The sequence below is a fragment of the Orussus abietinus genome, unplaced genomic scaffold (assembly GCF_000612105.2).
Source record: "Orussus abietinus isolate OABI.00-Male unplaced genomic scaffold, Oabi_2.0 scaffold472, whole genome shotgun sequence".
Taxonomy (NCBI): Eukaryota; Metazoa; Arthropoda; class Insecta; order Hymenoptera; family Orussidae; genus Orussus; species Orussus abietinus.
In genome coordinates this window covers 34,252-62,216 of record NW_019394614.1, presented here as the reverse complement: position 1 = coordinate 62,216, position 27,965 = coordinate 34,252, and the positions used below count along the sequence as shown (strand labels likewise).

Here is a 27,965-nt window from a genome sequence, read left to right as displayed (position 1 = left end):
TCTTGGTCTTTTTTTGTAAAAATTAAGTGATTACTACTGCTATTTCAGAAGATTCGTTCTACTTTTTTTTTAATTAATAATAAGATAGTGGCTACTGATTCTTTGTAGGAATGTTCGTAGTGATTCCAGAAGGTGAAATGACATCAGGCAATGAACTTGTCTTTTTTTTTACACCAAAGGTGTTTTTGGTGGGATATCGAGGAATACTCGAAGAGTGCAGGGGAGACCGAGGTCAAATGTAACACGGGGCAATTGTAACAAACATTATACATTTTATCTTCAAACATGAAAAAACGAATCGAGACAGGGGAAGCTATCCGATAGAGCAACGAACGTCTCACGGTAATTTCCTGCTTGTTAGACCAAGCGTTCCGTTGTTATCGACATTTTTCTTTTTTCGTAAAACGGCGTAGGTGAGTAACATTTTCATGGATTCAATATTTTTAGTTTGTATTAAATTGGCGGGAAATGAAATTGATTTACTTATACTATGGCATTGCATATAGAGTAATTCGTTATATGTTTAATGAATTTAAAGTTAAAATAGCTGCAAGTAGTAACAGACCGCACTCTCGTTCCCCCTAGTGTTACCGGCTACAGGTTGCCCTCATCATGAGAATACTCCTCGACCGGACGGCCGGGGCGGGTCGGGTAGCCCGTCCCGCGTCCCGAGTTGCCGGGTGCGGGTTGGGGTCCGGCCCCACAGGCCGTAATAAGAAGGCCGGCGAGCCAGTAGGGGCCGATGGGTGAAAAATTCTCGATCTGGGACTTCGCCGGGGATTCCCGGCCGCCGGATCGGGCTCTCACTCGTCTATGCCTGGAAAACTCGCCGAACCCACGCTGGAGCATTGCGGCTCAGGATGGGGCCTTGCACGAATGCTCGGACCACGCGGGTGCAGGAGAGGAACCTCTACGGGGTTCCCCGCGGGCAACGGGCGGGGTCAAGCGACCTCCCTTCGGGGAGTGCGTCGCGGAGGCCCCGACCCGGTCAGCGTCTCCCCAGGGTTTGTGACGAACGGGCCGGGGCATTCGGGTTTTTCCGAGCCCGCCCTTTGGAACGGTGGTGATGCTGGACAGTGGTGGGTTTTGCATCTCCCCCTCGGGGGAGCCACTAGGGGATCATTGTCCTAGGTGCGGAGGTGGCTTGCCACCATGCTTACGGACTGTAAGTAATTACAGCCTCCAAAAGGCAACGACGTGGGGTGGGCTCCCACGCGGCCAAGGGCCATCGGTAAACCTCCTCGTGGTGGAGGTGGATGCAAGACCCCAATGGGTCCGAAACGAAACAGCAAATGGCTATTGGGCAGCCGTGAGAGATGCTCGCTCTGCGGAGTTTGACCGCACTCTCGTTCCCCCTAGAGTTACCGGCGACAGGTGGCCCTCATCATGGGAATACCCCTCGACTGGACGGCTGAAGGTGAGCCGGGCATCCGGGTGCGGGTGGGGGGGCCGGTCCCACCGGCCGTAAAAAGAAGGCCGACGAGCTAGTACGGGCCGATAGATGGGGAAACCCGATCCGAATATTCGCTGGATTATCTTGGCTGATGGATCGGATTCCCATCCGACCTAGCCTGGAAAGCTCGTCAAACCACGCTGGAGCATTACGTCTCAGTTGGCGCCTTGCGCGAATGCTCGCACCACGCGGGTGCAGGGGAGGGACCTCACGAGGTTCCCCGCGGGCAACGGGTCGAGGTCTAGCGGCCTCCCTTAGGGGAGTGCGTCGCGGAGGCCCCGGCCCGGCTGGCGCCTCCCCAGGGTTTGAGACGAGCGTCCCGGAGCATTCGGGCTTTTCCAAGCCCTCCGCGGGCGCACGGGCTCCCCTGGTGATAGTGGTTGCTGGTGGTGGACGGGCCTCTTTAACTTCCCAGCAATGGGGAGGCCGGTAGAAGACCTTCGGTCTCAGGTACGGCTGGCGAAAGCCTATAGTTCAGACATGTAAGTAGTTACGATTATATCAATCGTTTGACAGAATACGTTGGGGGCAAGGGGTAACAAGTTACGTTTACTCCAGTCATCTGCATTGTCGAGAAACTCATTGGATAAAATTTGAGGCAGACCTTTTGAACATAAGATCATGCCTTGTATACAAAAATATTCATTAACGGAATGAAAACAAAATACAACAATCTGATATTTAACGTTTAATCTGTATATTGGTTGTAAGTCTGTCAAATCTTATATTCATTTCCGGACGAATCCCAAATAAATACATTCTGTTGTGCTTTTACGTATTTGTCAACTTATCCTTCTTATCCCTACATATTGATTCAATTTTTCTCGGACGAGTGTTACAATCGCACCCTATATCGGTAGCAATTGTGACAAAGACATTCTGTACGGAAAATAAAGTTGCCAATTTTCCATGAACTTTTGAAACGATAAAACTTAACCACCTTTTAGTGGAAGGTTCGTTCAATATATGTACCCAGTTTCAATCGTGAAAATTCGCTTCTGTCAATTACAATATTAAAAATGTCAAAATGTCAAAGTGTAAAAATTGTTACAATTGACCTCGATCTCCTCTACTTTCAATTAACGCAAAAATACACGTTTCGTCTACATTAAATCAACGTTTCTTGTAAACATACGTTTAATGTACAAAAAACCGCGCATGGCTTATTTAATATTATTTACACCTAAGCTGTATTTCCACTGCGTTTGTGTGCCTAAAATGTACATTGCACTGTTTTGTGTTTACTGAGGTATCTCAATTTTACAGCGGGAGAAATTTTGAGAAATATGGATACCAGCGTTTCTCCTTGCGAAAATTTCTACAACTACGCTTGTGGGAAGTATAAAACTCATCTACAGCTGAGTGCCACAACTGGTCATTACGATCACTTCAAAGAGATCGAATCGGTCGTCAATCAACGACTACAAGGTCCTATCTTTCTTTTTGCTCTGTCCTATATTTTTTATTATTCTAAATTAAATATAAAATTTGCACATCCTATCAAGTAATAGAAACAAATTAATGAAGAATTATTCATTCATATTTCAGACATCATTTCTGAACCAATTTCTGGCAACGACATGGAATCTTTGAAAAAAGCAAAGATAGCTTTCCGAGCTTGCATGAATCCAGGTATTAACGCTCTGAACTCTTCGGCGAGACAAATTGTTAGTACAGAAATAATATTGCACCTGAAAGGGTTTGAATTTCCATGGAACTAGAACAAAATGACTCATCACCTAAAGATACATTTGACGACAAAAAATCCCGTTTATTTCAAAGGTACCTCTCTTAAGGTGATATGAAATGGACGTTCTATATATATAAAACGTAAAAATATTTATAAAACGTTTTTCCAAACTGGATGCACCGAATGATTTGAAAATTGAACGCGTGATCATGGAGGTCCTAATGAAGATCTTGAAACTCACGAAATTTCATTTTTTGAAAGAAATTTTCTTTTTTAATCATTGTCCGGGATAAATAGATTTCTTTTTCGAGTTTCAAGGCCTTCATTAAGACCTCCACAATTCGTGTTAAGGTTTGAAATTGTTCGATGCACCCAGTTTGGAGAAAGGTTTTATAAATATTTTCGCGTAGTCACGGTTTATACAGCGATATCCTTGTTAAAAAGGGAGTCGAAAAGTCCTATACTATTTTTCCCCCTAGTGCATGCATTTCCTGTAATAACAGCCGCACAATCGCGTTCCCAAACGGCAGGCATAGCGAAGAAGACGCCGGTGTAGGGCTGCGTTCGGCTGTTTGCGGCGTAGCAACCCTTTCCGCTGAGCCTTCCGTTCGAGAACGCGATTGTGCGGCTTTGCTTCGCTTATTCGTTACAGTCAATTTATGCACTGTAGGAAAAAATAGTACAGGACCGTTCGACTCCCTTTTCAACGAGGATAGCGCTATGTAAACCATAACTACGAGTTCTGTCTCATCCTGTATGTACATATATAACACTTTCATAACACCTTAAGTGGCTTCTGAAGCGTTCAAGTATTTATAAAACTTTTCTCTTAACTGGGCGCACCGAATCGTTTGAAACTGTAGCATGTGATTATGGAGATCCTAAACAAGGTCTTAAAGTTCATGAAATTTCATATTCCAAAAAACAATGTTTTATTAATCCTACATTGGAACCAAGAATACATATTTTTATTTTACACCTTTCGAAAGTTTGGAGTCGAAAACGTAAACGCAACAACGTAGAACGCTATAATAATCGTACGATACAGATTTATGCGGGAAATATCAAGAGAAGTTTTATAAACATATGTAGTGAAATTCTCGAATATCCTATGAACAACACGTGTTTTGTAAGCGCACTCGGAGCAAAAATTTAGTTGCAGCTTAACGTCACAGATGGCGCCGTTGGTCCATTAGAGTATAAAAAAATCATGAATCCACGACATTTCGACAGTTTTACGCCAATCTCTTTATCATTACTTTATCGAAATGGCATATGGAACGCTTCTTTTCGTATAATTCTCAACGTAGAGTGTAACAGACTTCAACATAAATATAAATGTCGGTAACGTGACGCGTCAGTTTATGTTACCACTTGAGTATTCTAAATGGCATTACCACCAATAAGAGTATAGGGGAATTTTAATTTATCGACATCGATTACATTTCTCAGCGCCTTTCATATCACCTTAAAAGAACGGATTTTACTTTCAATGCGTTCGAATGTTCTTTTATATTGCTATTTATATAATATATTCGCTTCTCGCGGCGTACAGTTTTGAGTTCGGATCGTAATGGGAAATTTTATTTTTAGGCCGCAATAGCACAGGGTTGACGGAAATGCTATCGATTCTAAGACAGCAAGGAGGATGGCCCATGGCAATGACATTTACAAGAGACTGGAATTCAGTTTCGTGGCATGAAATCGATAAGAAGTATGTCGATCTCGTTGGTGAATCCGCATTTTTTCGTTTTAATGTCGAGCCTGATGACATTTACCCTAAACGAGCCTTGGTGGTAAGTCGAACAATAGATACGTATCAAGCGATATAAACTGAAATAACTTTTTTTTGACAATGAGAAGAGAAGAAAGAAAAAGATACCGATGCATCCTTCTGAAAACCTTCTCTTTGAATGTATCATAGAAATTCACAGAGTATCCAGAATTACATCACTAGCCATTCCCATAATAGCTCAAACCAGGGGTCTCTACTTTGCCGACACGTATACTTCAAAATGCATGGAGCCACTCGGGCAAAATAGAAACCTACCGCAAATTCATCGTTGAAGTTGCCAAGCGATTCGCCGAAGAATTCAACCTTCCCGAAAGGAATATTATGACGGACGTAGAAGATATGTTGGCTTTAGAAACCAAATTAGCACAGGTTAGTACAGATAAGCCGGAAAAGTCTAACCATCGGAAAAACCACGATTCGTAGCAACCATGAAGTAGTATAAGGAGACATACGGCCTATGGTCGGATCCACGGAAAGTGACCTCAGAATCAGGACCCAGGACCTTAGATTTTCACTGATCCAACGATGCGAGCGCTACTTGCGGAAAATGAAGGAACACCGATTTTACGTGACCAAAACATTTCCTACCAACATAAATCACCTAAAATAGTTTTAATTTTGCAATTAAGGTACGCAATGCGAAACGATAATACGCGGATGATATACAGAATGTGACGTTATTAACGTGATAAAGATCAGCGGACACGCTAGCAGACGATAATTTTTAATTGCAAAATTTCATCAAAACGCTCTCGGCACAGGATCAGACTAAATGTGAAGATCTTGGACCCATAAAGTTGGGGGGAAGATTTCAATACATAGCATGGTATCTCCTTACACTACTTCGTGATTATCGTCTCGTGCGCGATGTTCCCAAAGTCGTAATAATTCAAGGGTCTTGCTATACCTTACTCTTCCCTACTTCGTCACACAAATTATACTCGAAATTTCTTTTCCGAAATACTCTTCAGGACTTCATCTTACATTCCGTTTTCGGCAATATCAACTTATCCTCTTGCATTCTAACGGTAGTAATTTTATAGTTGCAAGACACCGCAAAGCAGAGCATGTACAGATTTTCGAAGCGGAAAAGCCTAACCATGTCGGAGTTTGTCCAACGACAAACTAAACCGGGATCAAAGGTGAGATAACATTGAATTGGGAAGAACTAATTAAAGACATATAACATGTAATTAAGCTGATATGAAAGTCGCGTCAAAGAGGTCTCGTTTATGAAACTTTTCTTTGAGCTTGGTGTATCGAAGCGTTTCAAACTTGACAATATGAATATGGAGGCTATAAGAAAGATCCTGATATCCATAAAATATCAATTAAAAAAAAAATTGGTTTATTGATATTTTCACAATTTGTTATAAAAAATGAAATTTCATGAGCACCACGTCCTTCCTTAGGGCCTCCATAATTATGTGCCGAAGTCTCCATCCATTCGGTGCATTCGGTTTGGAGAAATGTTTGATAAATATTTCGACGTTTTATATGTATAGAATGATCTTTCACGTCATCCTAAACTCGCTTCCTGTTCAGATAAATTGGAAGAGCACCATCGAAAGCTTTCTCGCGAAAGCTAATGTCAAATACGATCCTTGGGGGAAGATAATAGTATCCGATACGGCTTATTTTGATTTGTTGGAGGAAATCTTGTCGGAAGAGTCGCCTAGAGTAGTAGGTAATTATTTAATAAAAGGAGGATTTTTCGAATACGTTCGGGAAATTCTTCAAATTACGACAGTTTGTTTGATTCTACACGTCTGTTTGCAGTTAATTACATTCATTGGCAATTCGTTCGTCGTTTTCTGGGAAGTATCAATTCTGAGTTACAGTTTCTCGACCTTCTAATGCGGAGCGAAACATTAAAAAAAAAGGAAGATATATCAGAGTAGGTATTCCTATATCTCGAGTGTATAGGGAAGGTCGAGGTCAATTGTAACAATTTTTACATTTTAAATTCTGTAATTGGCAGGAACGGATTTTCACGATTGAAACTGGGTACATATATTAACCGAACCGTCCACTAAAAGATGGTTTGGGTTTTATCGCTTTAAAAATTTACGGAAAATTGACAACTTTATTTTCCGCGTGGAATGTCTTTGTTACAATTGCTACCGATATAGAGTGTGATTGTAATACTTATCAAAGTAAATATAACGATACTTATTAATTTGAATAATGAAATTACCGTGAGACGTTCATTGCTCTATCGAAAAGCTTTCCCTGTCTCGATTCGTTTTTCCAAGTTTGAAAATAAAATTTATAACGTTCGCTGCAATTGCCCCGTGTCACATTTGACCTCGGTCTCCCCTGCACAAATCCCTCGTAACCAATTACGTGAACAAATTCAGTTTTATTCCAGAGAAATGGAATGCCTAGAGAAGAATCCTGCGCATTTCGCAATTGTTCATCAATATCTGAAGAAACACGTTCCAAAAGAGAGCGAAGACGTCGTACGTTTCCCTTGTAACGCTATAATGTTTAACTAATTCAATATCCTTCGGTTACCTTCGGTTATACCCTTTAAAGAATACAAATTCTAGATACTGTCTCACTTTCTTTTAAAGGTGCGAAAATGGCACTATTCTTGATGAAACAACAATTGAAATATCAAAGAAAATTCCTTCTAATATATTTTCCTTCGTGTTGCGGTAGGTGAAAGAAATGGTTGTAGATGTAAAGAAAATATTGGAACGGCAAGTCGATGGAGCTTCTTGGTTGGACAGAAAAGGGAAACAGGCGTCGAAGATAAAAGTAGAGCGTTTAAAAGGATTTGTCGGGCCTCCTTCGTGGGTACGAAACTCCGTCCTGGTTAATCAATATTATCAAAAGGTACGGAACGGTTTCATTCCTGTCAGTTACTATTTATGTTCAATTTTAACTGGATAAACCGGAACCATTTTATACATTTCTGAGATAGTTAGAAACTGGACACATCCACCTCAGAAACGTCTTCAATGCGAAGATGCAAGCAATACGAAATATGCTCGGTCTGTTGGAGCAGCCAGTAAATCAACCCGAAGATTCAGTCATGTAAGAGAAACATTAAAACCGTAGACTAAGAAAGTAGTCGGTATTGAAGATTTAGAAATACGCGAGTTCCCTGAACAATGCGTCACCTCTCCATTTAAGGTGATGTGAAACTGGCGTCAAGAGTTCCCGTTCATGAACATTTTCTCCAAACTGGGTGTACCGAATCGATTCAAACTTTACAATATAAATTTATATATATATATAAGGTATAAGGAAGATTCCGAAGCTCAGGAAATTTCAATTTTTTTCAACTTGTTGATTGATATTTTTAAAATTTCTTATAAAAAATGAAATTTCATTAGTGTCGGGACCTTCCTTATAGCCTCAACATTCACATTGTAAAGTTTAAAGCGATTCAGCACCCCCAGTTCGGAGAAAAGTTTCATGAACAATTGACTGCATATTCACGCAGTAAAAAGGTGGGACACTTTTAATAACACCGTGCCTCAAAGAGTTAACTCGTGCCGGAACAACTAGCGTTCTAAAATTGCCTGTCAACAAGGTGTTAAGATCATTCAATAATGATATTTAGAAAATTATTAATTGAATTCTACTTTTATTAATTACAGATGGTCCAGAGGAGTTAAAAAAGTGAACGCACATTATAGCCGCAGTCACAACTATTTGTGTGAGTGCCTGGCCCTTGTTAGAACCTCTCAGAAGCTAGAATTGATCATCCGTTACATTTGATTACAGTTTATCATCTGTCGTTATCACATTTTTCTTCAATTTTTAGTAATATCACTAGGAGTGATGCAGCCACCATTTTTTCTTAAAGACGTTCCCGAGTGAGTAGTAATATTCTAATTCTGACAAATATGAAAAATCTGCTCGGCTAATAACTTTACTTAATTAAGAAATATCCAGTTCGGGGCTTACGGTGCAGTTATGGGTCATGAGTTGGCTCACAGTTTCGATAACTTAGGTAAACCCGCTTTAGCCAGATATGCGATTTTCACGGTAACTGGAAAAACTTAAAAAAATATTAATTGTTTTCAGCCCGCGAGATTGCCTTTGATGGCTCGCGTATGCCGTGGTCCAGCAAATCGATTAAAGCATATCGAGAACGAGCACAATGTTGGATCGATCAATTTAACAAGTATCAATTTAAAGACTTGCAAACATTTAATCGAACCGTTTACGTGAGTAGATTCTTCTTGCATTTTTCTAATTATCTATGCACCGAGAGAAAAAGACCTGGTAAATTGAACAATTTGACCCTGCTAAAGCCATTTTTGTTGAAGGAATGCAATTTATCGTTTGATTTACCATAAATTGGTAGCTGCAATTATTTCTTAATAGTTGAGCGTACTACTGGTTTTTGTGTGAATTTTGTAGTAACGAAAACGCTATTTATAGTCAAGTTTTTTACCATTTTGGAATAGTTAGGTTACCTTTTAAATATTGTCAACTCTCATTGCAAGATGTTATTTACTCTACGTTTAGTAACTGCAATAGTATTACCAGTACACCGTTTACCATTGCGGTTTGATTAAATCATCTTCCAATTCGTACCGAACGTTATTAAAAACATCGTTCAAGTTAGCTTCGATAGCACCGATAGATGGCGAAGCTTTCTCGCAAATGATTCGGATCGTTCGTTTACGTATAAAAAAACTACTCCATCCCCAACTAACGCTAAGACTAATGTTATTCTTTCCAAAAAAGTGTAGTAAACGTAGAATGGTACATTTTGCTACTTCCAAAAGGTAAAGAAATATAGTAACCGTTCCTAGATTCCCTAGTCCGGAAAGAAAGTTACTATAAAAGGTATCCGAGTCCTTTTTAAGCTACGAAAACTTGTTAAAAAATAATATATTTAACTAGATTTTTTTCTCTGAGTGTGTTAGTTGTATGCAACACTTTTCTAACTTCTGCTACGTTTATTGTTTGTAAGAGAATTTTTCCAGAGCAACGGTGCAGTAACCGAAAAGGAGAACATGGCTGACACTGTCGGAATGCAACTGACCTACGCCGCTTTCAAAGCCAGAGAGAAGGATTATCAAAAACTGCCTGGTCTGAGCACCTACTCTGACGATCAGTTGTTCTTTTTGTCATTCGCAAATGTAAGTATGCTACATTTCAAAATGACATCTACAAGTATTAAAGCCTCCTTCGGTCCAATCTTTTCCGCACTTTTATAGAGAACTACGCTCGGTTCAAAATCTAGCATACGTGTAGCCCGAGTATTTCAACATACAAATTTCGATCATTTACATACGATTTCCTTTGAGATTTTAATATACACTAAATTTCAAAATCTAGTTTTTAATCATTTCCGATCACTTCCTTTGGGAGAATTCATACGCAATTGTGAAAGACTTTCATAAGACATGTATATAAAAATATCCGATACTTTTTCTACTGATTTTCAATCACGTGCATATACAAAACTGTATGCATTTTGAAAAAAGCACGTCTTAGTAGTGATTCAATAACATTTCAACCGTTTTTTTCTTATCTTATGATCTCGTTCAAAATGTTAAACATGTTTACTCCAATACTCACCAAAAGTAATTTTCTTTGAAATGCAATATACACTTTTCTGATCTTCACTTCAAGTGCCGCCGTTTCTGGTTTAAGTATACATGTCTCTAGTAGCACAGAATAATTTAGAAATATTTTTTTCTCATTCTTGCTAAATATCTCAAGCGACAGATCTTTTAAGATGTCTCGTATATTTCATTTGAATAAATATAAAATATTTCTTGACAATCTCAATGACATATTTAGTATTAATAATTTATAAACATACAATAAAAATACATTTTTTACTTTACGATTATTATCGGACACTTCATTTGGCATCAAAAAACACGAGAGATTTTTGCAATATTTTCGTTCCGCAATTTCATTATGGGAGCAAAACGTGTGATTTTGATTTTAAACATTTTTAAAAAATTTGTAATGTATTCGGCGGATAATATTTAACAAATTCCTTATATTAAAATCTGTAAGAAAAATATTACGAAAACTCGTGGAGCTAATATTTTGCAATTATTTCAAATGTCTGCTAAATACTTACAAAATGTACGACATTCGTTAAATATATAGGAAATATAAGAGAAATATTTTGTGCTACTAGGGCGTATATTCGAAAAAATCTAATGTAAACTTAGAGAATTAAAAATAATTTCTTTACAGATTTGGTGCGAGTATAGGAATTCGGAGAATTTGTTGTTCTTCTCAAAGTTACCTAGCCAACACAGTTTGGCGGAACACCGAGTTATCGGCACTTTATCGAACATGAATGGTTTTGCCGAAGCATTCGAGTGTCCAAAGAACAGTCCCATGAACCCGTTACAGAAGTGCAACTTATGGCAATGAGGATACTTTTTTTATTTTCGATTATTCGTTAAAATTGATTACCCATCTCACACCCGGTGAGGGCAATTCCTATTTAAATACACCGATTACATAATTCTCACCTCATTGAGGCTTCTTGTATGTAGGAAATTAAACCTGCTCGTATAAATGACTAGCACAATGACCTCGAACTAGCTGAAAGGAAAAGAGTTCATCAGGCAGCGTTGCCAACTTCAGTTGCCATCGCAATACATACATTCTGTAGAGTAGCGTTCAGACGAAACACTAAAAGGCATGAAAAATATTGAGAGCACCCTTTTATCGGAACTTGTTCTGGTTTATTAAGTTTCCAAATACTAAAGTCTCAGTTAAGATAAGATAAAGTTAAATTTGACAACCGTTTACGTATGACTGAAACCAGTTTTTAGGACGTGACACTAATGAACGGGCAAGCGGTAAAATTCTCCCCTCGTGTGAACATAAGACGGAAACAGGTTATACAAGTTGTAACGTGCAACTTACATTCGTCGGTATTTACTTGAATGAAGGCTGTCGTCAAAATAAATAGTAGTAAAACAATGCACTGCGATCCATTCATTCTCGTTTGCAAAGATATTCTAGAAAGCATACAATAGTTAAAATCAAATATAAGAGTTTATCGAGTTCCACTAAAAGCTTGTTACGAATATTCGTGGATATCATTTACATTTACTTGTACTTATTTACTAATTAAGGTGATGTGAAAGTGGCGTTCATGAAATTTTTCTCCAAACTGGGTGTACCGAATCGATTCAGGCTTTACAATATGGAATGAATAAACATGGAAGGTCCTGAAAGTTGGGAAATTTCAATTTTTGTAAATTTCTTCATAGATATTTTGAAGAGTTTTTAGAAAAAATAAAATTTCACGAGTGTCAGGACCTTCCCTACGGCCCCCACTTTCACGGGGACAGGAGCTCGTGTCGGTGGCCGAGTCCTTACCGGAGTTGATCGAACACTTACGATTTTATTCGCGATACGTAGAAAAGGGAAATTGGCATGGTACAGAATTAACCACAATATTAATAGTACTTGTAATTGTAACTGCGCTTCGGTACTGCGAAACGGTAATATGATCGAAAGAGACGAAAACGACTAAGGACGAGTAAGTAGTCGCAAGCATAATGAGCGCAAGAAGCGAATTAGAATAGAGACAAGCACGAATGGCGGAATAGAGACGAGACGGATTCAAACGGAGATTTATTCTAGACTAAAGCTGAATAATATGAGCGCGGCGCGTTCCTGCAGTTCGTTTTTCTACAGGAACCGTTTCCGTGATTTGGCCAGACCTCGACAGTGGGGATCGAAAAGTTCCACACCGGGGAGGAAAGTCCCCGATGATTTCGAGTTTGAGAATTCATGGAAACTCTAATTTATCGGCTATTTTCACTGATTCTCGCTGTCGCAGTTGACAAGCTGTATGCGAGGAGCAAATTCCATATTTTAGGATTCGGGTCGGCCTGGATATTTTCTTAATCGATGCTTTTAATTCCACAATATTTCATTTACTAAAAGGTTCCGATTATGGAAAAATAGAGTGTCACCGAAGATTCCGATTTTTTTGCAAACTTGGTCGAGTGTCGAATTGATATTCGGATATCGTGAACCCTGTCCGGGGATCTCGGATCTCCCTATCTTGGCGCGTACGTAGGTTGCGTGAGATGTGACATCGAGTCCATGATAAATCAATTTTGGATGAAAATGAAACTTCATGAGTTTCGGGACCTACTTTAGGGCCTCTATATTCACGTGGTAACATCTGAAACGAATCGGTACACCCCATTCAGAGAATACCTTCATCAACGATTTGACTTCTCAAATATGTACAGGCTGACTTTTTCATATCACCTTAACGTTACGTCGGATTCACTTAAAAATTATATCGTACTCACTTTTTACTGATGAAGGTATTCAATATCAAAAATACAGTATTTGGTACGGCACTAGCTACGTTTACGTATGAAGCGAAGCTTGCCTGTATTGCGTTCCTCTTTTCCAAATTTCCTATACGAGTATAGTTGTGTATCCCAGTGTTATTCCCGTGTATATCACGAAATTTATACATCCAGTACTAATGGAGAAGAGAAAAATTATATTAAGGTGATGTGAAAGTGGCGTCAAAGAGGTCTAGTTTTTTACCTCGCATTTCTTCGAACTGGGTGTATCGGATCATTTCAAACTTTACAACGTGAATATAGAGGCCGTAAGGAAGGTCCTGACACTCGTTACATTTCATTTTATATAAAAAATGTTAAGAATACCTATGAACAAATTTTAAAAAAATTGAAATTTCATGGATATCGTGACCTTCCTTAAAGCCTCGACATTCACGTTATAAAGTTTGTAACGATTCGGTACATCCAGTTTGGGGAGAAATTTCAAAATCACCTTAAATATTTCACGTAAAAAACCTCGAACGACGTGTTACCGAACAACTCTGATTTTTTACTATCGAAAGCGATGGGAACGAAGCAACGCTTGCTCGTGCACACACCGGGCCTCTGCGATTTTCCCATCTAATGGCTCGTGTCCACGTGCAAGTAAAACATGCAACAGCTGCTCTCAAACACTTCTGGCCATAGTGTACACGGTTTTGGAAGAAAACTTGCTCAAGAATTTACACTCTCCTGTAAGCTCATGTACACGCCTGCTTGCAGAAGTTGAAATTGCGCGTCGATTTTGAATCAGCCCCGAAAGTCTTGTAGCAAGTTGCAAACGAATACATATATATTTTCAAACATGGGGATAACATCCCCCTGCACTGGTGTTGGACCATGATACTATCGCGACCTACTTTAAAACAATTGCAGCGGTCGAAGTCAAATTCAATATAATGGAAATGGCGCGGGCCAATTCGAAATTTTATACAGGGTGCAACAGATCTCGTAGTCACGGTTTATGCAGGGCTATCCTTGTTCGAAAAAGGAGTGAAAAAGTCCTGTACTATTTTTCCCTACGGTACATAAATTTTCTATAATCATTCAATGAAGCACAGCCGCACAATCGCGTTCCCGAACGGCAGGAACGGTAGGAACGGCAGGAACGGCAGGAACGGCAGGAACGGCAGGAACGGCAGGAACGGCAGGAACGGCAGGAACGGCATAGCGGAGAGGACTGCTACGCCGCAGACAGCCGAACGCAGCCCTACCGGCGTCCTCTTCGCTATGCCTTCCGTTGGGATACGCGATTGATTGTGCGGGTGTGCTTCACTTAATTATTACAGAAAATTTATATAGTAGAGCACCACCGTTTCCGTTACACCGATTCTTTTATACAAACATACTAACTGGATAGCTGATACCCTACTAAATGGCGTCAAGTTTTGAAGCCACCACAGCGCCTCTGGATATGGGCACATCAACTAATATTGTAGTATTTGCGTATGCGTCAAAACAAAACTGCAGATGGCATAAGAGGTGTAAAATTTACTGAAAGAAAGTAATTGTCCTCTTTATTCACATACTTACGAGAAAAAAAGATAATTCTTATGTTTTAGCCGAAGGCTTCTTACAAAATACCCAACGCACCATTCTACACGTAAATTATGTCTCTTCTGTCCTTTTATATCTTAAACGTTCATCTTCGCGAATTGACAGTTCAATATTTCTTCTTATTGCCGCGATTGACGGATTGACGGTTCAAAACTTTTGCACATGAGCACACATTACTTATTTAATATCACTGCCCATGTGTAGTGGCGCTGGTGGGACTTGAATTCGTCGAAGCCCTCTCCGTATAAAACAAACGAATAACGGCTAACCACATTTCATCTGATTTCATCGGTGTCTGCCCTGCCGATGCGAACTGCTACGTTTGAGAAACGTCGGCCCCCTGGCGACAATGGACGCGGATTATTTCCGAAAACAACAACAAATCTTAAGTATCAGCTATTCAGTTAGCATACAGCTTTCATTGCTTTCTCCCCTAGACGTACTATATACCATTCTAATCCCCCACTCCTGAAAAGTGCATCCTTGGTAGATAATATAGCGTCTCGCTCATATTGAAACGCGAAGGACGCAATTTTTACAAAATTCGATACTACGAATTATTTCATATGTTGCGAGTGACAAGGAGACAGACATTTATAGGCATCGATAACATTTTTTAAACGTTTTCGAAATGAATTGATATCGCTATAAAGTTTGAAAAATAGCAGTATGAATGATAAAAAAAACGTTTTTCTTTATCTTTGCAAAGATATGTATGTTTAACCGTTTTAGTGGCAGGGGTTTTTAAAAATCCGTGTCGGATTGTGCCATGAAGCGCGATAGCGTTGCGAATTGACGATCGAGACCAAACATCGCGACACAGTTCACCACGGTACGCGAAAAGCGTGAAAAGCGCGAAAAGCGCAATCGCGCTGCGTAGCACTAAAACGGTTAAAATTATCATCTTGACAATTTTCAATAGCATGTTAAATTTAGATCATGCCACTCTTATAAGATTAAACTTGTTTTCAATACTCACATCATCAGCTGTAACGAAGAAGGTAAAAGGTACTAAAGTATTTATTCCAAGTATATAAAAACCTATATAGACAAGTCGACACCTGGAACCAGTACAGTACGGTAAGATAATAATAATCAAACATAACATGGCTGATTCAATCTAAACATACTTATCGGTCGGTGGATAAGATTGCAAAAATGGTTCTTCATCCTGAATAGCCACATGAGGATTATCGAACTCCGTCTCAGGATCATTTTCAGGTTCACCGTCAGTGTCATACTCAAGCAGTGGCTGCCTGTTAATGGAATATGCCATACTGAATTAATTTATATCTGTAACAAAAACGAAAACATATTAGCTATAAAACTATTCGTAGTGGACATGAATGAACTAAAGACATGGTATCATCGTGGTGTCAAGTGTGTTCGAATGTCGTATTAGGCTAATATTTCATATTGAGAGGTTTTGATTAGCCGGACTAAACATACAATGGAAGTTCCCCTACTTCGATGTTACTCTACAACCAATCGGAACCTCTCGTTCACTCCGACGCAAAAATTTCTCTCATATCTCATCATTTCTCTCAATTCTCATAATTTCTTGGAAAAAAAAAGAAAAAAAAAGCGTTGGAGAAATTACCGATAAGATGCCAGAAATTTCTTATCGTTCCTGACGTAACATACTGCGTTCCCATAGGAACAGTTAGCTAATAATTATATCAGTGGCTGTATCGTCGAAATATCGACTGATGTCATTAGAGAAAAGAGGAGAGGAGGGGAGGAGGAGGAGATAGGAGAGGAAAGAATAGTGGAGAAGAGAAGACAAGACAAGAGAAGAAGACGAACTGTCACAGCCACGTCTCCTATTACCAGATTCAGGCCGGGAGTGGCAATCGATGAGCAGCAAGCGAAAGTCATTAAGAAATTTCAGAAAATCAACAATACCCACTAAACACGGTTACGTAACAATAATATAACCGTTACATACCATTTGTAACGTGTAATGTAACATACATATAATATATAAGTAAGATTTGTATTACGGTTTCCCCCGCAGCTATGTAACACTGTTATAAAACGAATAATGTAACATACATATCATATCGAGAACATGTTATATGTTATGTTAATATTATGTAACTGCAATGCTAACAAGTTTGTAACAATGTTTGTAACAAATACCGAATGGTGATGACGCGACGTTACATGATATTAATGTATGTTTTTAATAACATTCGTTATATATCATGTTAACACGTTAAGCGCCACGCCCGTTTTATTTTCACAGTGCTAACTTTTTATCCATAAAATCCAATGTCCAACTTATTCAAACAATTCTATAGGGTAAACTGATAACATTTTGAGTAATAATCTATATAACCATATTCACAAAATATTTACCAGGAAAAGAAACATGAAATTCAATATCACACATGAAGATTTATTAGTAAAATTCCTAAACAATTAATTTACATATCATTCCCCATTAGAAATTACATAACATAAATTAATTAAAGCGACGTTTAGAGCGAAGAGATGTAGCGTTCAGTTACTGGCTATGGACTTGTTTGAGACACTGCTGTGTCTCTTAATCGATCCAATGTTTCAAGAAATATATCTAAAAATACATCAAGGCGATACAAAAGTGGCATCCAAAGGATCAATCGTTTGTAAAACTTTTGATGAACAACTGAACTGGATGTATCGAATCGTTTCAAACTTTACCATATGAATATGGAGACTCTAAGAAAGGTCCCGATACCCACAAAATTTCATTTTTTATAACAAATTGCAAAAATGTTTATAAATAAATTTGTAAAAGATTGAAATTTCATGGCTGTCAGGACCTTCCTTGTAGCATGCATATTCACATTGTAAAATTTGCAATTCGGTATACCCAGTTTGGAGAAAAGTTTCACAAATAAGACCTCTTCGACACCACTTTCGTATCGCTTTAACAGTTTCAATTTTGGTCTGAATTATAAAAGCTGAGCACATAACTTCTGTAACAACACTCTTTATAAATACATTACTATCATATACAATACATACGTCTCCTTTGATGCTTTTAGCCCAAGATAGAATTCGGTTCCGTATAGTACTTTATGCCGGTATTATTCTGTCACTTTTTGCTGTTTAGTAATACTCTCCATTAAGAGCAGAGTAAAACACTCGTAGAAGAAACAAAGCGTGTAATAAACATCTGTTGTATCTAATGAGTCAAGTGGTGGATAATGACAAATGCATGATTAATCGCATCTGGCATCCACCTACTTAGAACTGATTATATTATCTTTATCTAAATCAGACGAGTTGAAATAATCCATACTCAAGAGAACATGAATATTTCTGTCGTTAACATCACGACCGAGATGAAATATTGGATATTCAAAGTCCAGTTATACATTTTCCTACTACCTTTCATTGCAACAATTCCTCTTACTAGGAATGTTCGATTCCGATTCGATTTTTAGAATCGATTCTTTACTATTCGATTTTCTTAAGAATCGATTCTATACCCTCAGAATCGAGAAACCGATTCTTTTTTACTGAAACGGTAGAGGGGAGAAATTCGCTTCGCTCATTGGTTGCCGTTTTTCAACAACGACAAGATTGGCTACTGAAACTGAGCGTCGTGACGCACTTCCGTCGGAACTAGTCGTACTGAGTACCTACTTTCAACAGCCAATCAGAACCTCTCATTTACTCCGTCGACCATCTCGGCCGGAAATATCGGCCAAAGGGAAAGCTAGAGAAGACATATAATTGCTACATAAATGGCTAATTGTTTAGTTTTTTTATACAACATTCATTTCATTTTCGTGGATGGCTTTCGACACGTCAAAATGAATTAATTAAATTTGTGTTAATTATATATAAAAAATTCCGATTTTTAAGAGAATCGATTCAAGAATCGATTCTTTTAAGAGCATCGAACATCCCTACCTCTTATGTTAACATCAAAGGTTTAAACCAGAGATGAATTAGGAGATTGCTCACGGGCAGGGTCGCGCAATCGCATCGTGTGCTGCCCTCTGGTTTCGTATGTTAGCTTTCACCGTTTTTGGGCACCGGAAAAAAACGGTGAAAGCTACCGTACGAAACCAGAGAACAGCACACGATGCGATCGCGCGACCCTGCCCGTGAGCAATCTCCCAACTCATCTCTGACTCAAGTTCACGCCAAATGTGCGACTAATTCCGTTTGCTGCCGTTAGATGACGCCCGTTTATGTAGCTTCAAAATATGAGCGATACGCACTTTCCTCTACTCCGTCTGTAGCAGTACTAGTTTCTGTGGTCAAATTCGTTATTAACTCATTTCAGCATTTTCTGCCAAAAGCGTAAACTTTAGTTGTTTAACGATCACCTTGTTAAGGTATGTATCATATTCTAGGAATCACTGTTGTTTCTGTTTTTCCTGAAACAATAGCTTAAAATCATTGATTTTACTTTACATTTGGAAAATGCACTTTCTTAATATAACCTAATCGTGTCAAATTTAAGATAAAAGTTTCCATAGATGTGGTTTCCAAAACGTCGGTAGATTTTAAGATCATTACTTGAAATGTAAGAAACTGTTTTGATCGGTGGTATAATTTTCTTTATACATAGATTTTCAGTATCATTTATTTGCACCAATGTATTTTCACTCAGTAAATATGCTCAATATTTGATATAAAAATGATATAATTAATATTTGGTACAAAAATGATATATTCTTCTTTCTTCCTCAAAGTAAATGTTACCGCAATGCCACTGTAATTGTAAATAGGATGTGGAGTATCAACGTTTCAATTAAAAAAGAAGGATATACCCTAGCATTCCTTCGTGTCCGATCGTGTAAACGGTATTTTGTATCGAATAGTATTTGCATTACATCATTTCTAATGATTCATGTATTTTGTTTTCCACAGCTCATTCTATTGACTTGGGCTTGAAACATGTCTGGAGACGTAAATATGCATGCCGAAAAGGTACGTGTTTCAGTACGATATCCCTTAGTTGTTATATAACAATGGATATCGATTCCTGTGAATAGATGTTAACTAAATAAAGTAACGACGAGGAGTCTCTCGTCGATGGGAAGTCGCAGGGCTGTCAATTAGTTTGTTGGGTATCTGTAATCAAATTCATCGATAGAAGAGTAACAATTAATAATATATTTTTCCCATGTTAAACCTGATTTCCAGAGTAAGAATGACGATAAAAGGGAAGAGGACGGACCATCCGTAAACCTGCATGCGGTATCTATAATTGCCTTTTAATCTATTAATGGGCCTAGTAAAATAAACGTTCTTATATTTACGTCATTAATTGGAACTAACTGAGAATGGAAATTGTTTTGATGGCCTTAACTCTTGTTTTTGCATTTTCTCTTTTATTGTTGATAACTACTCTCGAAGGGAAGGAGTGACCTTGTATGCATTTAAATGATCGTACCTGTAAACAATTTAATATTAGTTACCTGCGACTGATAATAGTTAAAAGTAATCACAACATCCATATGATTGGAAAAGTAAAAGATGAATCCATTGACTGAATCCTGAGAACCTGTACTTCTGTTACAACGAAACCGATACGATAGCAATTAGATATATTGGTTGGTTCAGTAATTATTAGTACCATCATTATCTTCAAATTTATAGAAATCAGGAAAAAAGTGTGTCGAATAAGTTATAAGACTCTCCAGCCTCGCCGTCCACCTATCATGAAAAATTTCAAAACACCTTCCATTAACAGCTGTACCAGGTAGATCAATAATTAAATAATTAAATCTCCACAATAACAACTGAAATAAATGTTATCGCAGAGAACCCAGACTTTTAATTTCAATACTTAGGTAACTGGGTTTAAATACCTTATCGAGTAATTGGATTTATTCTTTGGACATATAAACAGGAACCCCACTAGAATGAACTTACATCGACTTCTGTGCAAGACGTAATGAAGCAAATGGCAAAAATTTGTTGGCGAATCTCATATAAATTGAATAAATTCGTTTTTTTTTTTTTTTTCAACGAAAAATGATTCAATGGTGCCCCAATTATAATATAGCAAGATAATAAACATTTGCTGCAGAAAGGATCTCTATACCCAATCTGCATTGCTCCATTGCAGGAGTATAAAAGTTCGTCATTAATGGTAGCCAGTAATATAACAAAAGAGGTACGAAAGTAGCATTCGAGAAGTCAACCATTTATGAAACATTTTTCCGATCTGGATATACCGAATCGTTTAAAAGGATGAGTGTCCATAAGGCGGATTTTTGACCCTAAGGAATTTAAGCTTCTCATTCTTATTTCATTTAACACGTTCCGTGCCACGTGTACCACCGATAATACGAGTTAACCTCGGCTGGTACACGGCATGGCAACGTAACGCGTTAAATAAGGTCATGATAGATAAGAGAACAATTAATTAGATAAAAAAGTTTATTATAAACACGGTGAAAAATAATTTAAATTCTGACATAAAAGAATAGTAAAGTGTAAAGCAAATTGTTCAAACAATATTTAAAGCGATGTGAAAGTGGCGTCAAAGAGGTCTCGTTTATGAGATTTTTCTTTAAACCGAGGGTACGGAATCGTTTCAGACTTTACAATGGAAATATGAAGGCTATAAGGAAGATCCTGACATCCATGAAATATCATCTTATTTTTAATTTGTAAATATTTTCAACATTTTTGATGAAAGACTAAATTTCATGGGTGTCAGAACCTTCCTTATAGCCTTCATATTCACGTTGTGAAACTTGAAACGATTCGGTACACTCAATTCGGAGAAAAGTTTCATGAACGATTGACCCCTTAGATGCCATTTTTACATCCCCTTAATGCTACCAAATGATAAGAAAGATGGAAACAAATTAGTCGGAGCGTTTTTCATCGCTCTCTGACCATCCTGAGGTTGCAGCGTCTAAAAAATAGTTACTGCATTCTACGGTACAAGGATTCACTGCTAAAACATATCTTTCATGTCCCAAAAGGCTCAGCACGCGATATTCCAGCTCTTACATATTGAATATTGAGACCTTTATCGATCACATATAAACAACATTCAGCACCTATAACCGTGTTATCTTCACTTAAGTATGCAATCGTGCATTACAAAGAGTAGGAGGAACTTGACACTCGATCCTACTTACAGAGATTATGTTTTGTCATTACTAACAACGCAGCTGCGCAACACTGATTTTCATGTACATTGTCTCCTATGATACGTTACATCGTATATATCTAAAATAGAAAGTGTTTCATCGTCGTGCTCCTAAAACAACTAAGGGGGAATTACCGAAAATAAACTACTTTTAGTTGAAATCATAAAAATGAGCAATTTTGCGCACTCGAGAGAAGCGTAAAGAATATTTTTGGATACTTATAGAAAAAATGTTCTAGAATGAAAAAATGCTGATTACGGTAGTTGTGAGATCAATTGGGTTTTTCAATAATTTTTAGGGGCGTAGAGGGACCTTTTAGACCCCCGTCCTTTTACCACGTGATTATAGAGACTCTCTAAGGGCGTTTGCACCCGCGCCAGCACCGGCGTTTTTCCCGGAGGTAATCTACCCCACAAAAACACTTCCATGTGAAAAAAAAAACCTCACCAAGTACATGGTCGTTGCGAATCCCCATTTTGAAAAAAAAAAAAAGAATTAGCTTCTTCCTACAAAAAATACTGAAATCAAAACACAAAGCCAAGTGCATACGTCGGGAAGTATCCGCTTCTTATATAATCTGGCATTAGTTCATCATTCTTTCTTCATTTACGAACTTTAATGCTTTCGCTAGTTTTATGTTATTACTGCCAATTACATTTAAGTTTATTTAATCGGCATTTTTTATGATATACAATGTTAAGTGATTTCTTATCGAGTATTACTTGGCGGGTCCGTGTTTTACATAAACCATATGTATGGTTAACATAATGTAATCATATGTGTGAAATTTTTGCCGGTGCGGAGGCAAACGGCCTAAGGAAGGTTCCGATACCCGTACAATTTTATTTTTTCTACACAAATTAAAGAATATTTGTCAATAAACTGAAAAAAAATAAATGTCACGAACATCAAGACCTCTCTTAGGACTTTCATATTCACGTGGGTAAAGTTTCCAGCGATTCGGTACACTTAATGCGGAATATGTTTCATAAAGAAGACTCCTCGGACGCCATTTTCATATCCCATGATCATTCATGTTTGAACGCTGCTTAATGCTACGTATGCAATTTAACATTTCTAATTCAGATTTAGCGAAGATTTCAATCGTCCGTAAGTTAGGAAGATTATTAATTTTATAGCGCGTGTAGTAAGTAATTCGGTTAACCGAAGCCATTATCAGCGGAGTTGAAAGTATAGATTTGCATCCCGAGGCGAGGGGCTATTCACTCGGAAATCGGTGAAAATGATTTCCTAATTTGAGAAAGACTATCTTTTATTTCATATGATTAGCAAGAATGCGATTCGGTCGGCCTTAAAATGGTGGCAATGAGTTTCAGCTGACTTCCACGTGACGTCGAGCGTTAAAATTCATGATTTCCCGAGTGAATCGTCGGCGTCGTCACCCTGAAGAGTAGAGATGAAATAAATGATTAAAATGTGTTGTCAGCGCCCACCTCCGGTATATGGGGGATGCGAAGGACCGGACGCGATGTACGTCAAGTTGATCAGCAGCGACGGGCACGAGTTCATCATTAAACGAGAACACGCCTTGACCAGCGGTACGATCAAAGCTATGCTCAGCGGTCCTGGCCAGTTTGCGGAGAACGAAACCAACGAGGTCAACTTCCGGGGGATTCTGTAAGATTCGACAGTCCTATACGAATCTTCTTTTCATAATGGATGGTAATAGGACCAGCACCGAGATATATAGCAAACTGGAACGCTCGCCACGCTTAAGGGGACGCGAAAGTGGCATCTAAAGAGTCAATCGCTCGTGAAACTTTTCTCAAAGCTGTATGTGCCGTATCGTTTCAAATTTTACAGCGTGAATGTGGACAGTATAAAGAAGGTCCCGACACTCATGAAATTTCACTTTTTATAAGAAATTTTAAAAATATCTAAGAAGGAATTAACAAAAAAAAATGTCAAAACCTCCCTTATAGCATCCTCGTTAACGTTGTAAGGTTTGAATCGATTCGGTACCCCCGGTTTGCAAAAAAGCTCCATAAACGAGACCTCTTTGACCCCACTTTCGCATCACCTTAAGAATACACGGCGAGCTTGTTCCAGAGAGAGGTAGATTTGGATGTCCCTGCATCCTTGTCGCACTTCGGTTCGGTAAGCATTCGTCCGAGATAGACTCTTCGTCGCAGTTCCACTCCCAGATTATTAACCAACGCGTGCGTACCATTTCTACAGTCCAAAAGGAAAATTGACATCGTGCAGTGGTAGGGCCAAACTCAAATTGTAATTGGGCGCTAGCGAGCGTTCCGGTTTACTATATATTTCAGCGAGTATCAGAGATGATCGGAGAGATGTTTCACGCCATCGTTTGAAAGGGAGGCACGGCGTACCGACGCCCTCTACGATCTTTACACCCCTGTCAAAATTGGAGGCGAAATCTTCGCGATCGGTAAAGCAGGGTACCACTACTCATTATAACAACTTTATTCGGTATTCGTAGTCATCTTTCCCATCCTACATTGACCCCGATACCGAAAACGAAAAGGCGATAATTTCATCCTATCGATACTGCGCTGTATTTGCAATCTGCAAACGTGTTTTTCTTTACCGATAGAGAACATTTCGCCCCTTTGAAAGCAGTTCCACGGCGCTAGGGAGTTGTGCCTCCCTCTCGATAATGGCGTGAAACATCTCTCCGCTCGTCTCTGGTAATATCTTACTTTCAAAAGTATGGGAAGAGATGATTTTTTCTTTAAAAAAAGCAATAATAGCTTACACTTAACACAATACTTCAAATTGAAAAAAAATTAATACATATCAAAATCATTTATTACTTTGTACTCTTTGCAATGGGCATAGCAATGTACACACAAACCGAGCGCGGAATGACACTGTATACGCCCACTTTTTTGTTTTTTCTCCTTTCTCTTTTCTCTTTTCTCTTTTCTGTTTGCCTCTGAGAGTAGTCTCGTGACATTTTAATGTTTATAAGAAATTTAAAAAGTGTCTATAAGTAAATTAAAAGAAGAAATTGAAATTTCCTGGGTGTCAGGACCTTCCGTATAACCTCCCAGATTCACGTTGTAAAGTTTGAAACAATTCCGTACATCTAATTTGGAGAAAAGTTTCATAAATGAAATCTCTTTTACGCCTCTTTCACATCACCTTAATTTGCAAATTAACCTCACATTTTGAATATATGATTAAAGAAGTAATAGTTTGAACGTGACTCCCGATTTTGTTAGTATCATTGTTTGTTTAAAGAAATATACAAATGTACATTTTTATGCGGATGAATCTACTGTAAAGTTCGCGCGTCATACAAATGCCTACTTTTTCTCCTGGATGCAGAATATACTCTTTTTTATATCGACTCAATATTTTTTTTATATTCTTATTTTATTATATAACGACTAAAATAAAAAATTAGTCTTATACCATAGGAAGTAATTAAATGTAAAATTACTTAAACAATGAATTATCTGCGTTAAAAACTAGAATTTTATCAAATTTTATGTCTCTACTCTGGTTAAATATTCGAACACACATTCGAGCCAAGTATGTGTTCAAATTCCGCGTTCATTACACGGTGAGAAGCAGTAAAACGCATATTGGAAGAATTGGGCAAAACAAGATTCCTAGCATCGTCGTTTGTAGGAATCGTCAGAATCAATTAAGCTTCGCATATTCTATGCAAGCGGCACAAAAATCATTCATGGCTTTTCGTGATGTGAAAGACGCTGAGAAATTTAACCGACGTCGGTAAAATAAAATTCATCTATATCCCTTTAAGATACTCAAGTGGTACCACAAGCTGGCGCCTTACGTTATCGACATTTATATTTATGTTGAAGTCTCGTACACTCTACATTGAGAATTATACGAGATGAAGCGTTCCAGGTGTCATTTCAGTTGAATAATCATTACGAGATTCCGTGGATTCACGGTTTTTTATACTCTAATGGACCAACGGCGCCATCCGTGACGTTTAACTGCAACTAAAGTTTTGCTCTAAAAGCACGTGTTACTCATGGGACAAACCAGCATTCTCTTGCAATCGTCGATGAAAGTATTTTGCACATTTTCCCGTCTGACTCCGTAATATTCCATTCTGACGGTATTCCAAATTGATCGAACGAAGTTCTGAAACTCGTCATTTGCGGTTCTAAACCTTCAAAAACGTGCACGGACCACGCCTCGTTGTCCCTAGTCCATGAATAAATTGTTCTATAAAGAATGAAATTTCACGAGTTTGAGGACGTACCTTAAGACCTCTATATTCACGTGGTAAAATTCGAAACGAGTCGGTACTCTCAATTCGGAGAATACTTTGACGAACGATTCGACCTCCCGGATACATATAATATCTGACTCTTTCTGACTCTTTCGTATCACCTTAAACGACTTTTTAGTTTGACGGTCCTCTCCTAGATCAGATCCGTAAATGATGTATTCCGATCTCAGGCATGTAAATTTAATTGACATAGGACATAATGATATATATAAAAGATTGACGATGGCGCCGCTTCGGGTACTCGATTGGTAACCTAATTTTCGACTTGTTCAAATTATGAAGAAAAAGATTATAAAAGATATTAAGTGAATCGTAACATGCGGTTTATTATTTACAGGTCACACGTTTTGCAGAAAGTATGCATGTACTTTACTTATAAGGTACGGTACACGAATAGCAGCACGGAAATTCCGGAATTCCCGATTGCACCTGAAATAGCATTGGAACTGCTAATGGCCGGTAACTTCTTGGACTGCTAAAAGGGAGAGACATCTCGAGATTTGGCAGCGTTAAATTCGATTTCATCACGATTGTGGGTGAACCGACCTACATTGGGATGTGGTGCTTCGAGATTGGCCAACCATTTGGAAAAAATGTCGGATCCCAACGTTGGGATTCCCCTCGATGTGAGAACAATTTTAGTTTGCTGTTATGCCGCCATTGGACATTCAAGTGGACACGAAATAGATAGTTTACAATTCATTCGTTTCGAACAGGCACTACAATTAATTAAAACGGATTTCTCTATCTAAAGCTCCTGTATACGGACAAAACAAGATTGAACGCTAATTGTAACTTTTGACAACTAATATTATACTTTTGATATTGATTACTCCCATTATTGAACCGGACAAGACCCCATTTGTCGAAGCAGAGAGCGAGAATCATTATGGGGACGTAAAGCAATAGGTTCGGCAAAGACAAGACAAAAGATTCAAGGAAAGTGACTATTCTTGCCCTTGTCAAATAATTCATGAGTAAGAAAATAACTGAATTGTTTCAACCGGAGGCATACTTTGCAAGTTTTTCATTTTCATTTCGTAATTTGCTCACCTGGAGCACGATATTTCAAGACTATGACCGTGTATACGTTTAAACGACTCTAGAGTATTTTATAAGAAAAGTACAGTGCTAGTTGTCAAATAGTTCTTCCCAATAGTAACGAAATAAAGAAAATTGTATCGATTCTTAATAAATTTATTAATCTCTAAAACGGATCAGTTGTGCGAATTTTCAATTACTAACTCTTTGTGTATAATATTCGACTTGAACGTTAGATAGAGTGCGTTATTATGTATTCAATGTACCGAATAGCTTTGTAACTAATATCAAATATCGTTATCATTTGTAAGCCCTGTAATTACAATTGCTAATCTTGACGCAGAGAACGCGGTCAGGAAGGATTCGCAAAAAAATGAAACACGTCGGAGAACGTAATAAAATGTCGGAATTAACTTCGATAAGAAAATGACGTCGGTATCACTAGATACTAGTAACGAAAGGAATATTGGATTTCGTAGTCGCACGAATATGGCATAATACAGTGACTCGGTAAAAAGGCGCGTTCGTTTTTAATCTCAACAACAGTACTATTGCTATTTGTTAAAAAGCACATTAACTGTTAAAATTGTGTATAGGCTTTGCTAGGTTTACGATGAAAGTGTATTCTGCGATCAAGTTTGAATGTGATTTAATAATGTATTGCAAAATATATTCAACCTTACGTAGCTGGTTAAAGTGAAAAGTTCTTATTTCGGTAATGTGAAAATTATT

General features: G+C 38.2%; 3 protein-coding genes across 7 annotated transcripts; 2 read left to right on the top strand and 1 right to left on the bottom strand.

Moving 5' to 3' along the window:
- The first annotated feature begins 2,714 nt into the window (after positions 1–2,714).
- Positions 2,715–11,509, top strand: LOC105698972 (membrane metallo-endopeptidase-like 1). 3 transcript variants are annotated; one of them, XR_002762238.1, is made up of 17 exons: positions 2,715–2,881; positions 3,002–3,085; positions 4,737–4,939; positions 5,116–5,307; positions 5,982–6,080; positions 6,484–6,625; positions 6,718–6,835; positions 7,310–7,400; positions 7,603–7,779; positions 7,868–7,980; positions 8,550–8,608; positions 8,717–8,768; positions 8,838–8,905; positions 8,980–9,122; positions 9,891–10,046; positions 11,125–11,363; positions 11,433–11,509. XR_002762238.1 is itself a non-coding variant. In XM_023432871.1 (16 exons), exons 1-16 carry the CDS (start codon positions 2,740–2,742, stop codon positions 11,305–11,307), a joined length of 2,022 nt encoding a protein of 673 aa, XP_023288639.1. In that variant the 5' UTR covers positions 2,715–2,739; the 3' UTR covers positions 11,308–11,412. The 3 variants fall into 3 exon arrangements, 2 of the variants coding, with proteins under 2 accessions (XP_023288639.1, XP_012279056.1); XM_023432871.1 differs by lacking the exon at positions 11,433–11,509 and having other exon boundaries at positions 11,125–11,412; XM_012423633.1 differs by lacking the exons at positions 2,715–2,881; positions 3,002–3,085; positions 11,433–11,509 and adding an exon at positions 3,094–3,235 and having other exon boundaries at positions 11,125–11,412.
- Positions 11,350–18,225, bottom strand: LOC111674035 (equilibrative nucleoside transporter 3-like). 2 transcript variants are annotated; one of them, XM_023432873.1, is made up of 6 exons: positions 17,829–18,225; positions 15,947–16,109; positions 15,796–15,877; positions 13,218–13,396; positions 11,809–11,903; positions 11,350–11,481 (listed from the first exon to the last, which is right to left on the bottom strand). In XM_023432873.1, the coding sequence occupies exons 2-6, from the start codon at positions 16,090–16,092 to the stop codon at positions 11,459–11,461; spliced, it is 525 nt and encodes a 174-aa protein (XP_023288641.1). In that variant the 5' UTR covers positions 16,093–16,109; positions 17,829–18,225; the 3' UTR covers positions 11,350–11,458. The 2 variants fall into 2 exon arrangements, with proteins under 2 accessions (XP_023288641.1, XP_023288640.1); XM_023432872.1 differs by lacking the exon at positions 11,350–11,481 and having other exon boundaries at positions 11,603–11,903.
- A 791-nt stretch (positions 18,226–19,016) lies between these two features.
- LOC105698977 (elongin-C) lies at positions 19,017–27,929 on the top strand. Of its 2 annotated transcripts, XM_012423643.1 has the most exons (5): positions 19,017–19,153; positions 19,692–19,751; positions 19,968–20,021; positions 23,382–23,572; positions 26,530–27,929. In XM_012423643.1, the coding sequence occupies exons 2-5, from the start codon at positions 19,719–19,721 to the stop codon at positions 26,669–26,671; spliced, it is 420 nt and encodes a 139-aa protein (XP_012279066.1). In that variant the 5' UTR covers positions 19,017–19,153; positions 19,692–19,718; the 3' UTR covers positions 26,672–27,929. The 2 variants fall into 2 exon arrangements, with proteins under 2 accessions (XP_012279066.1, XP_012279067.1); XM_012423644.1 differs by lacking the exon at positions 19,968–20,021.
- The last annotated feature ends 36 nt before the right edge of the window (positions 27,930–27,965 follow it).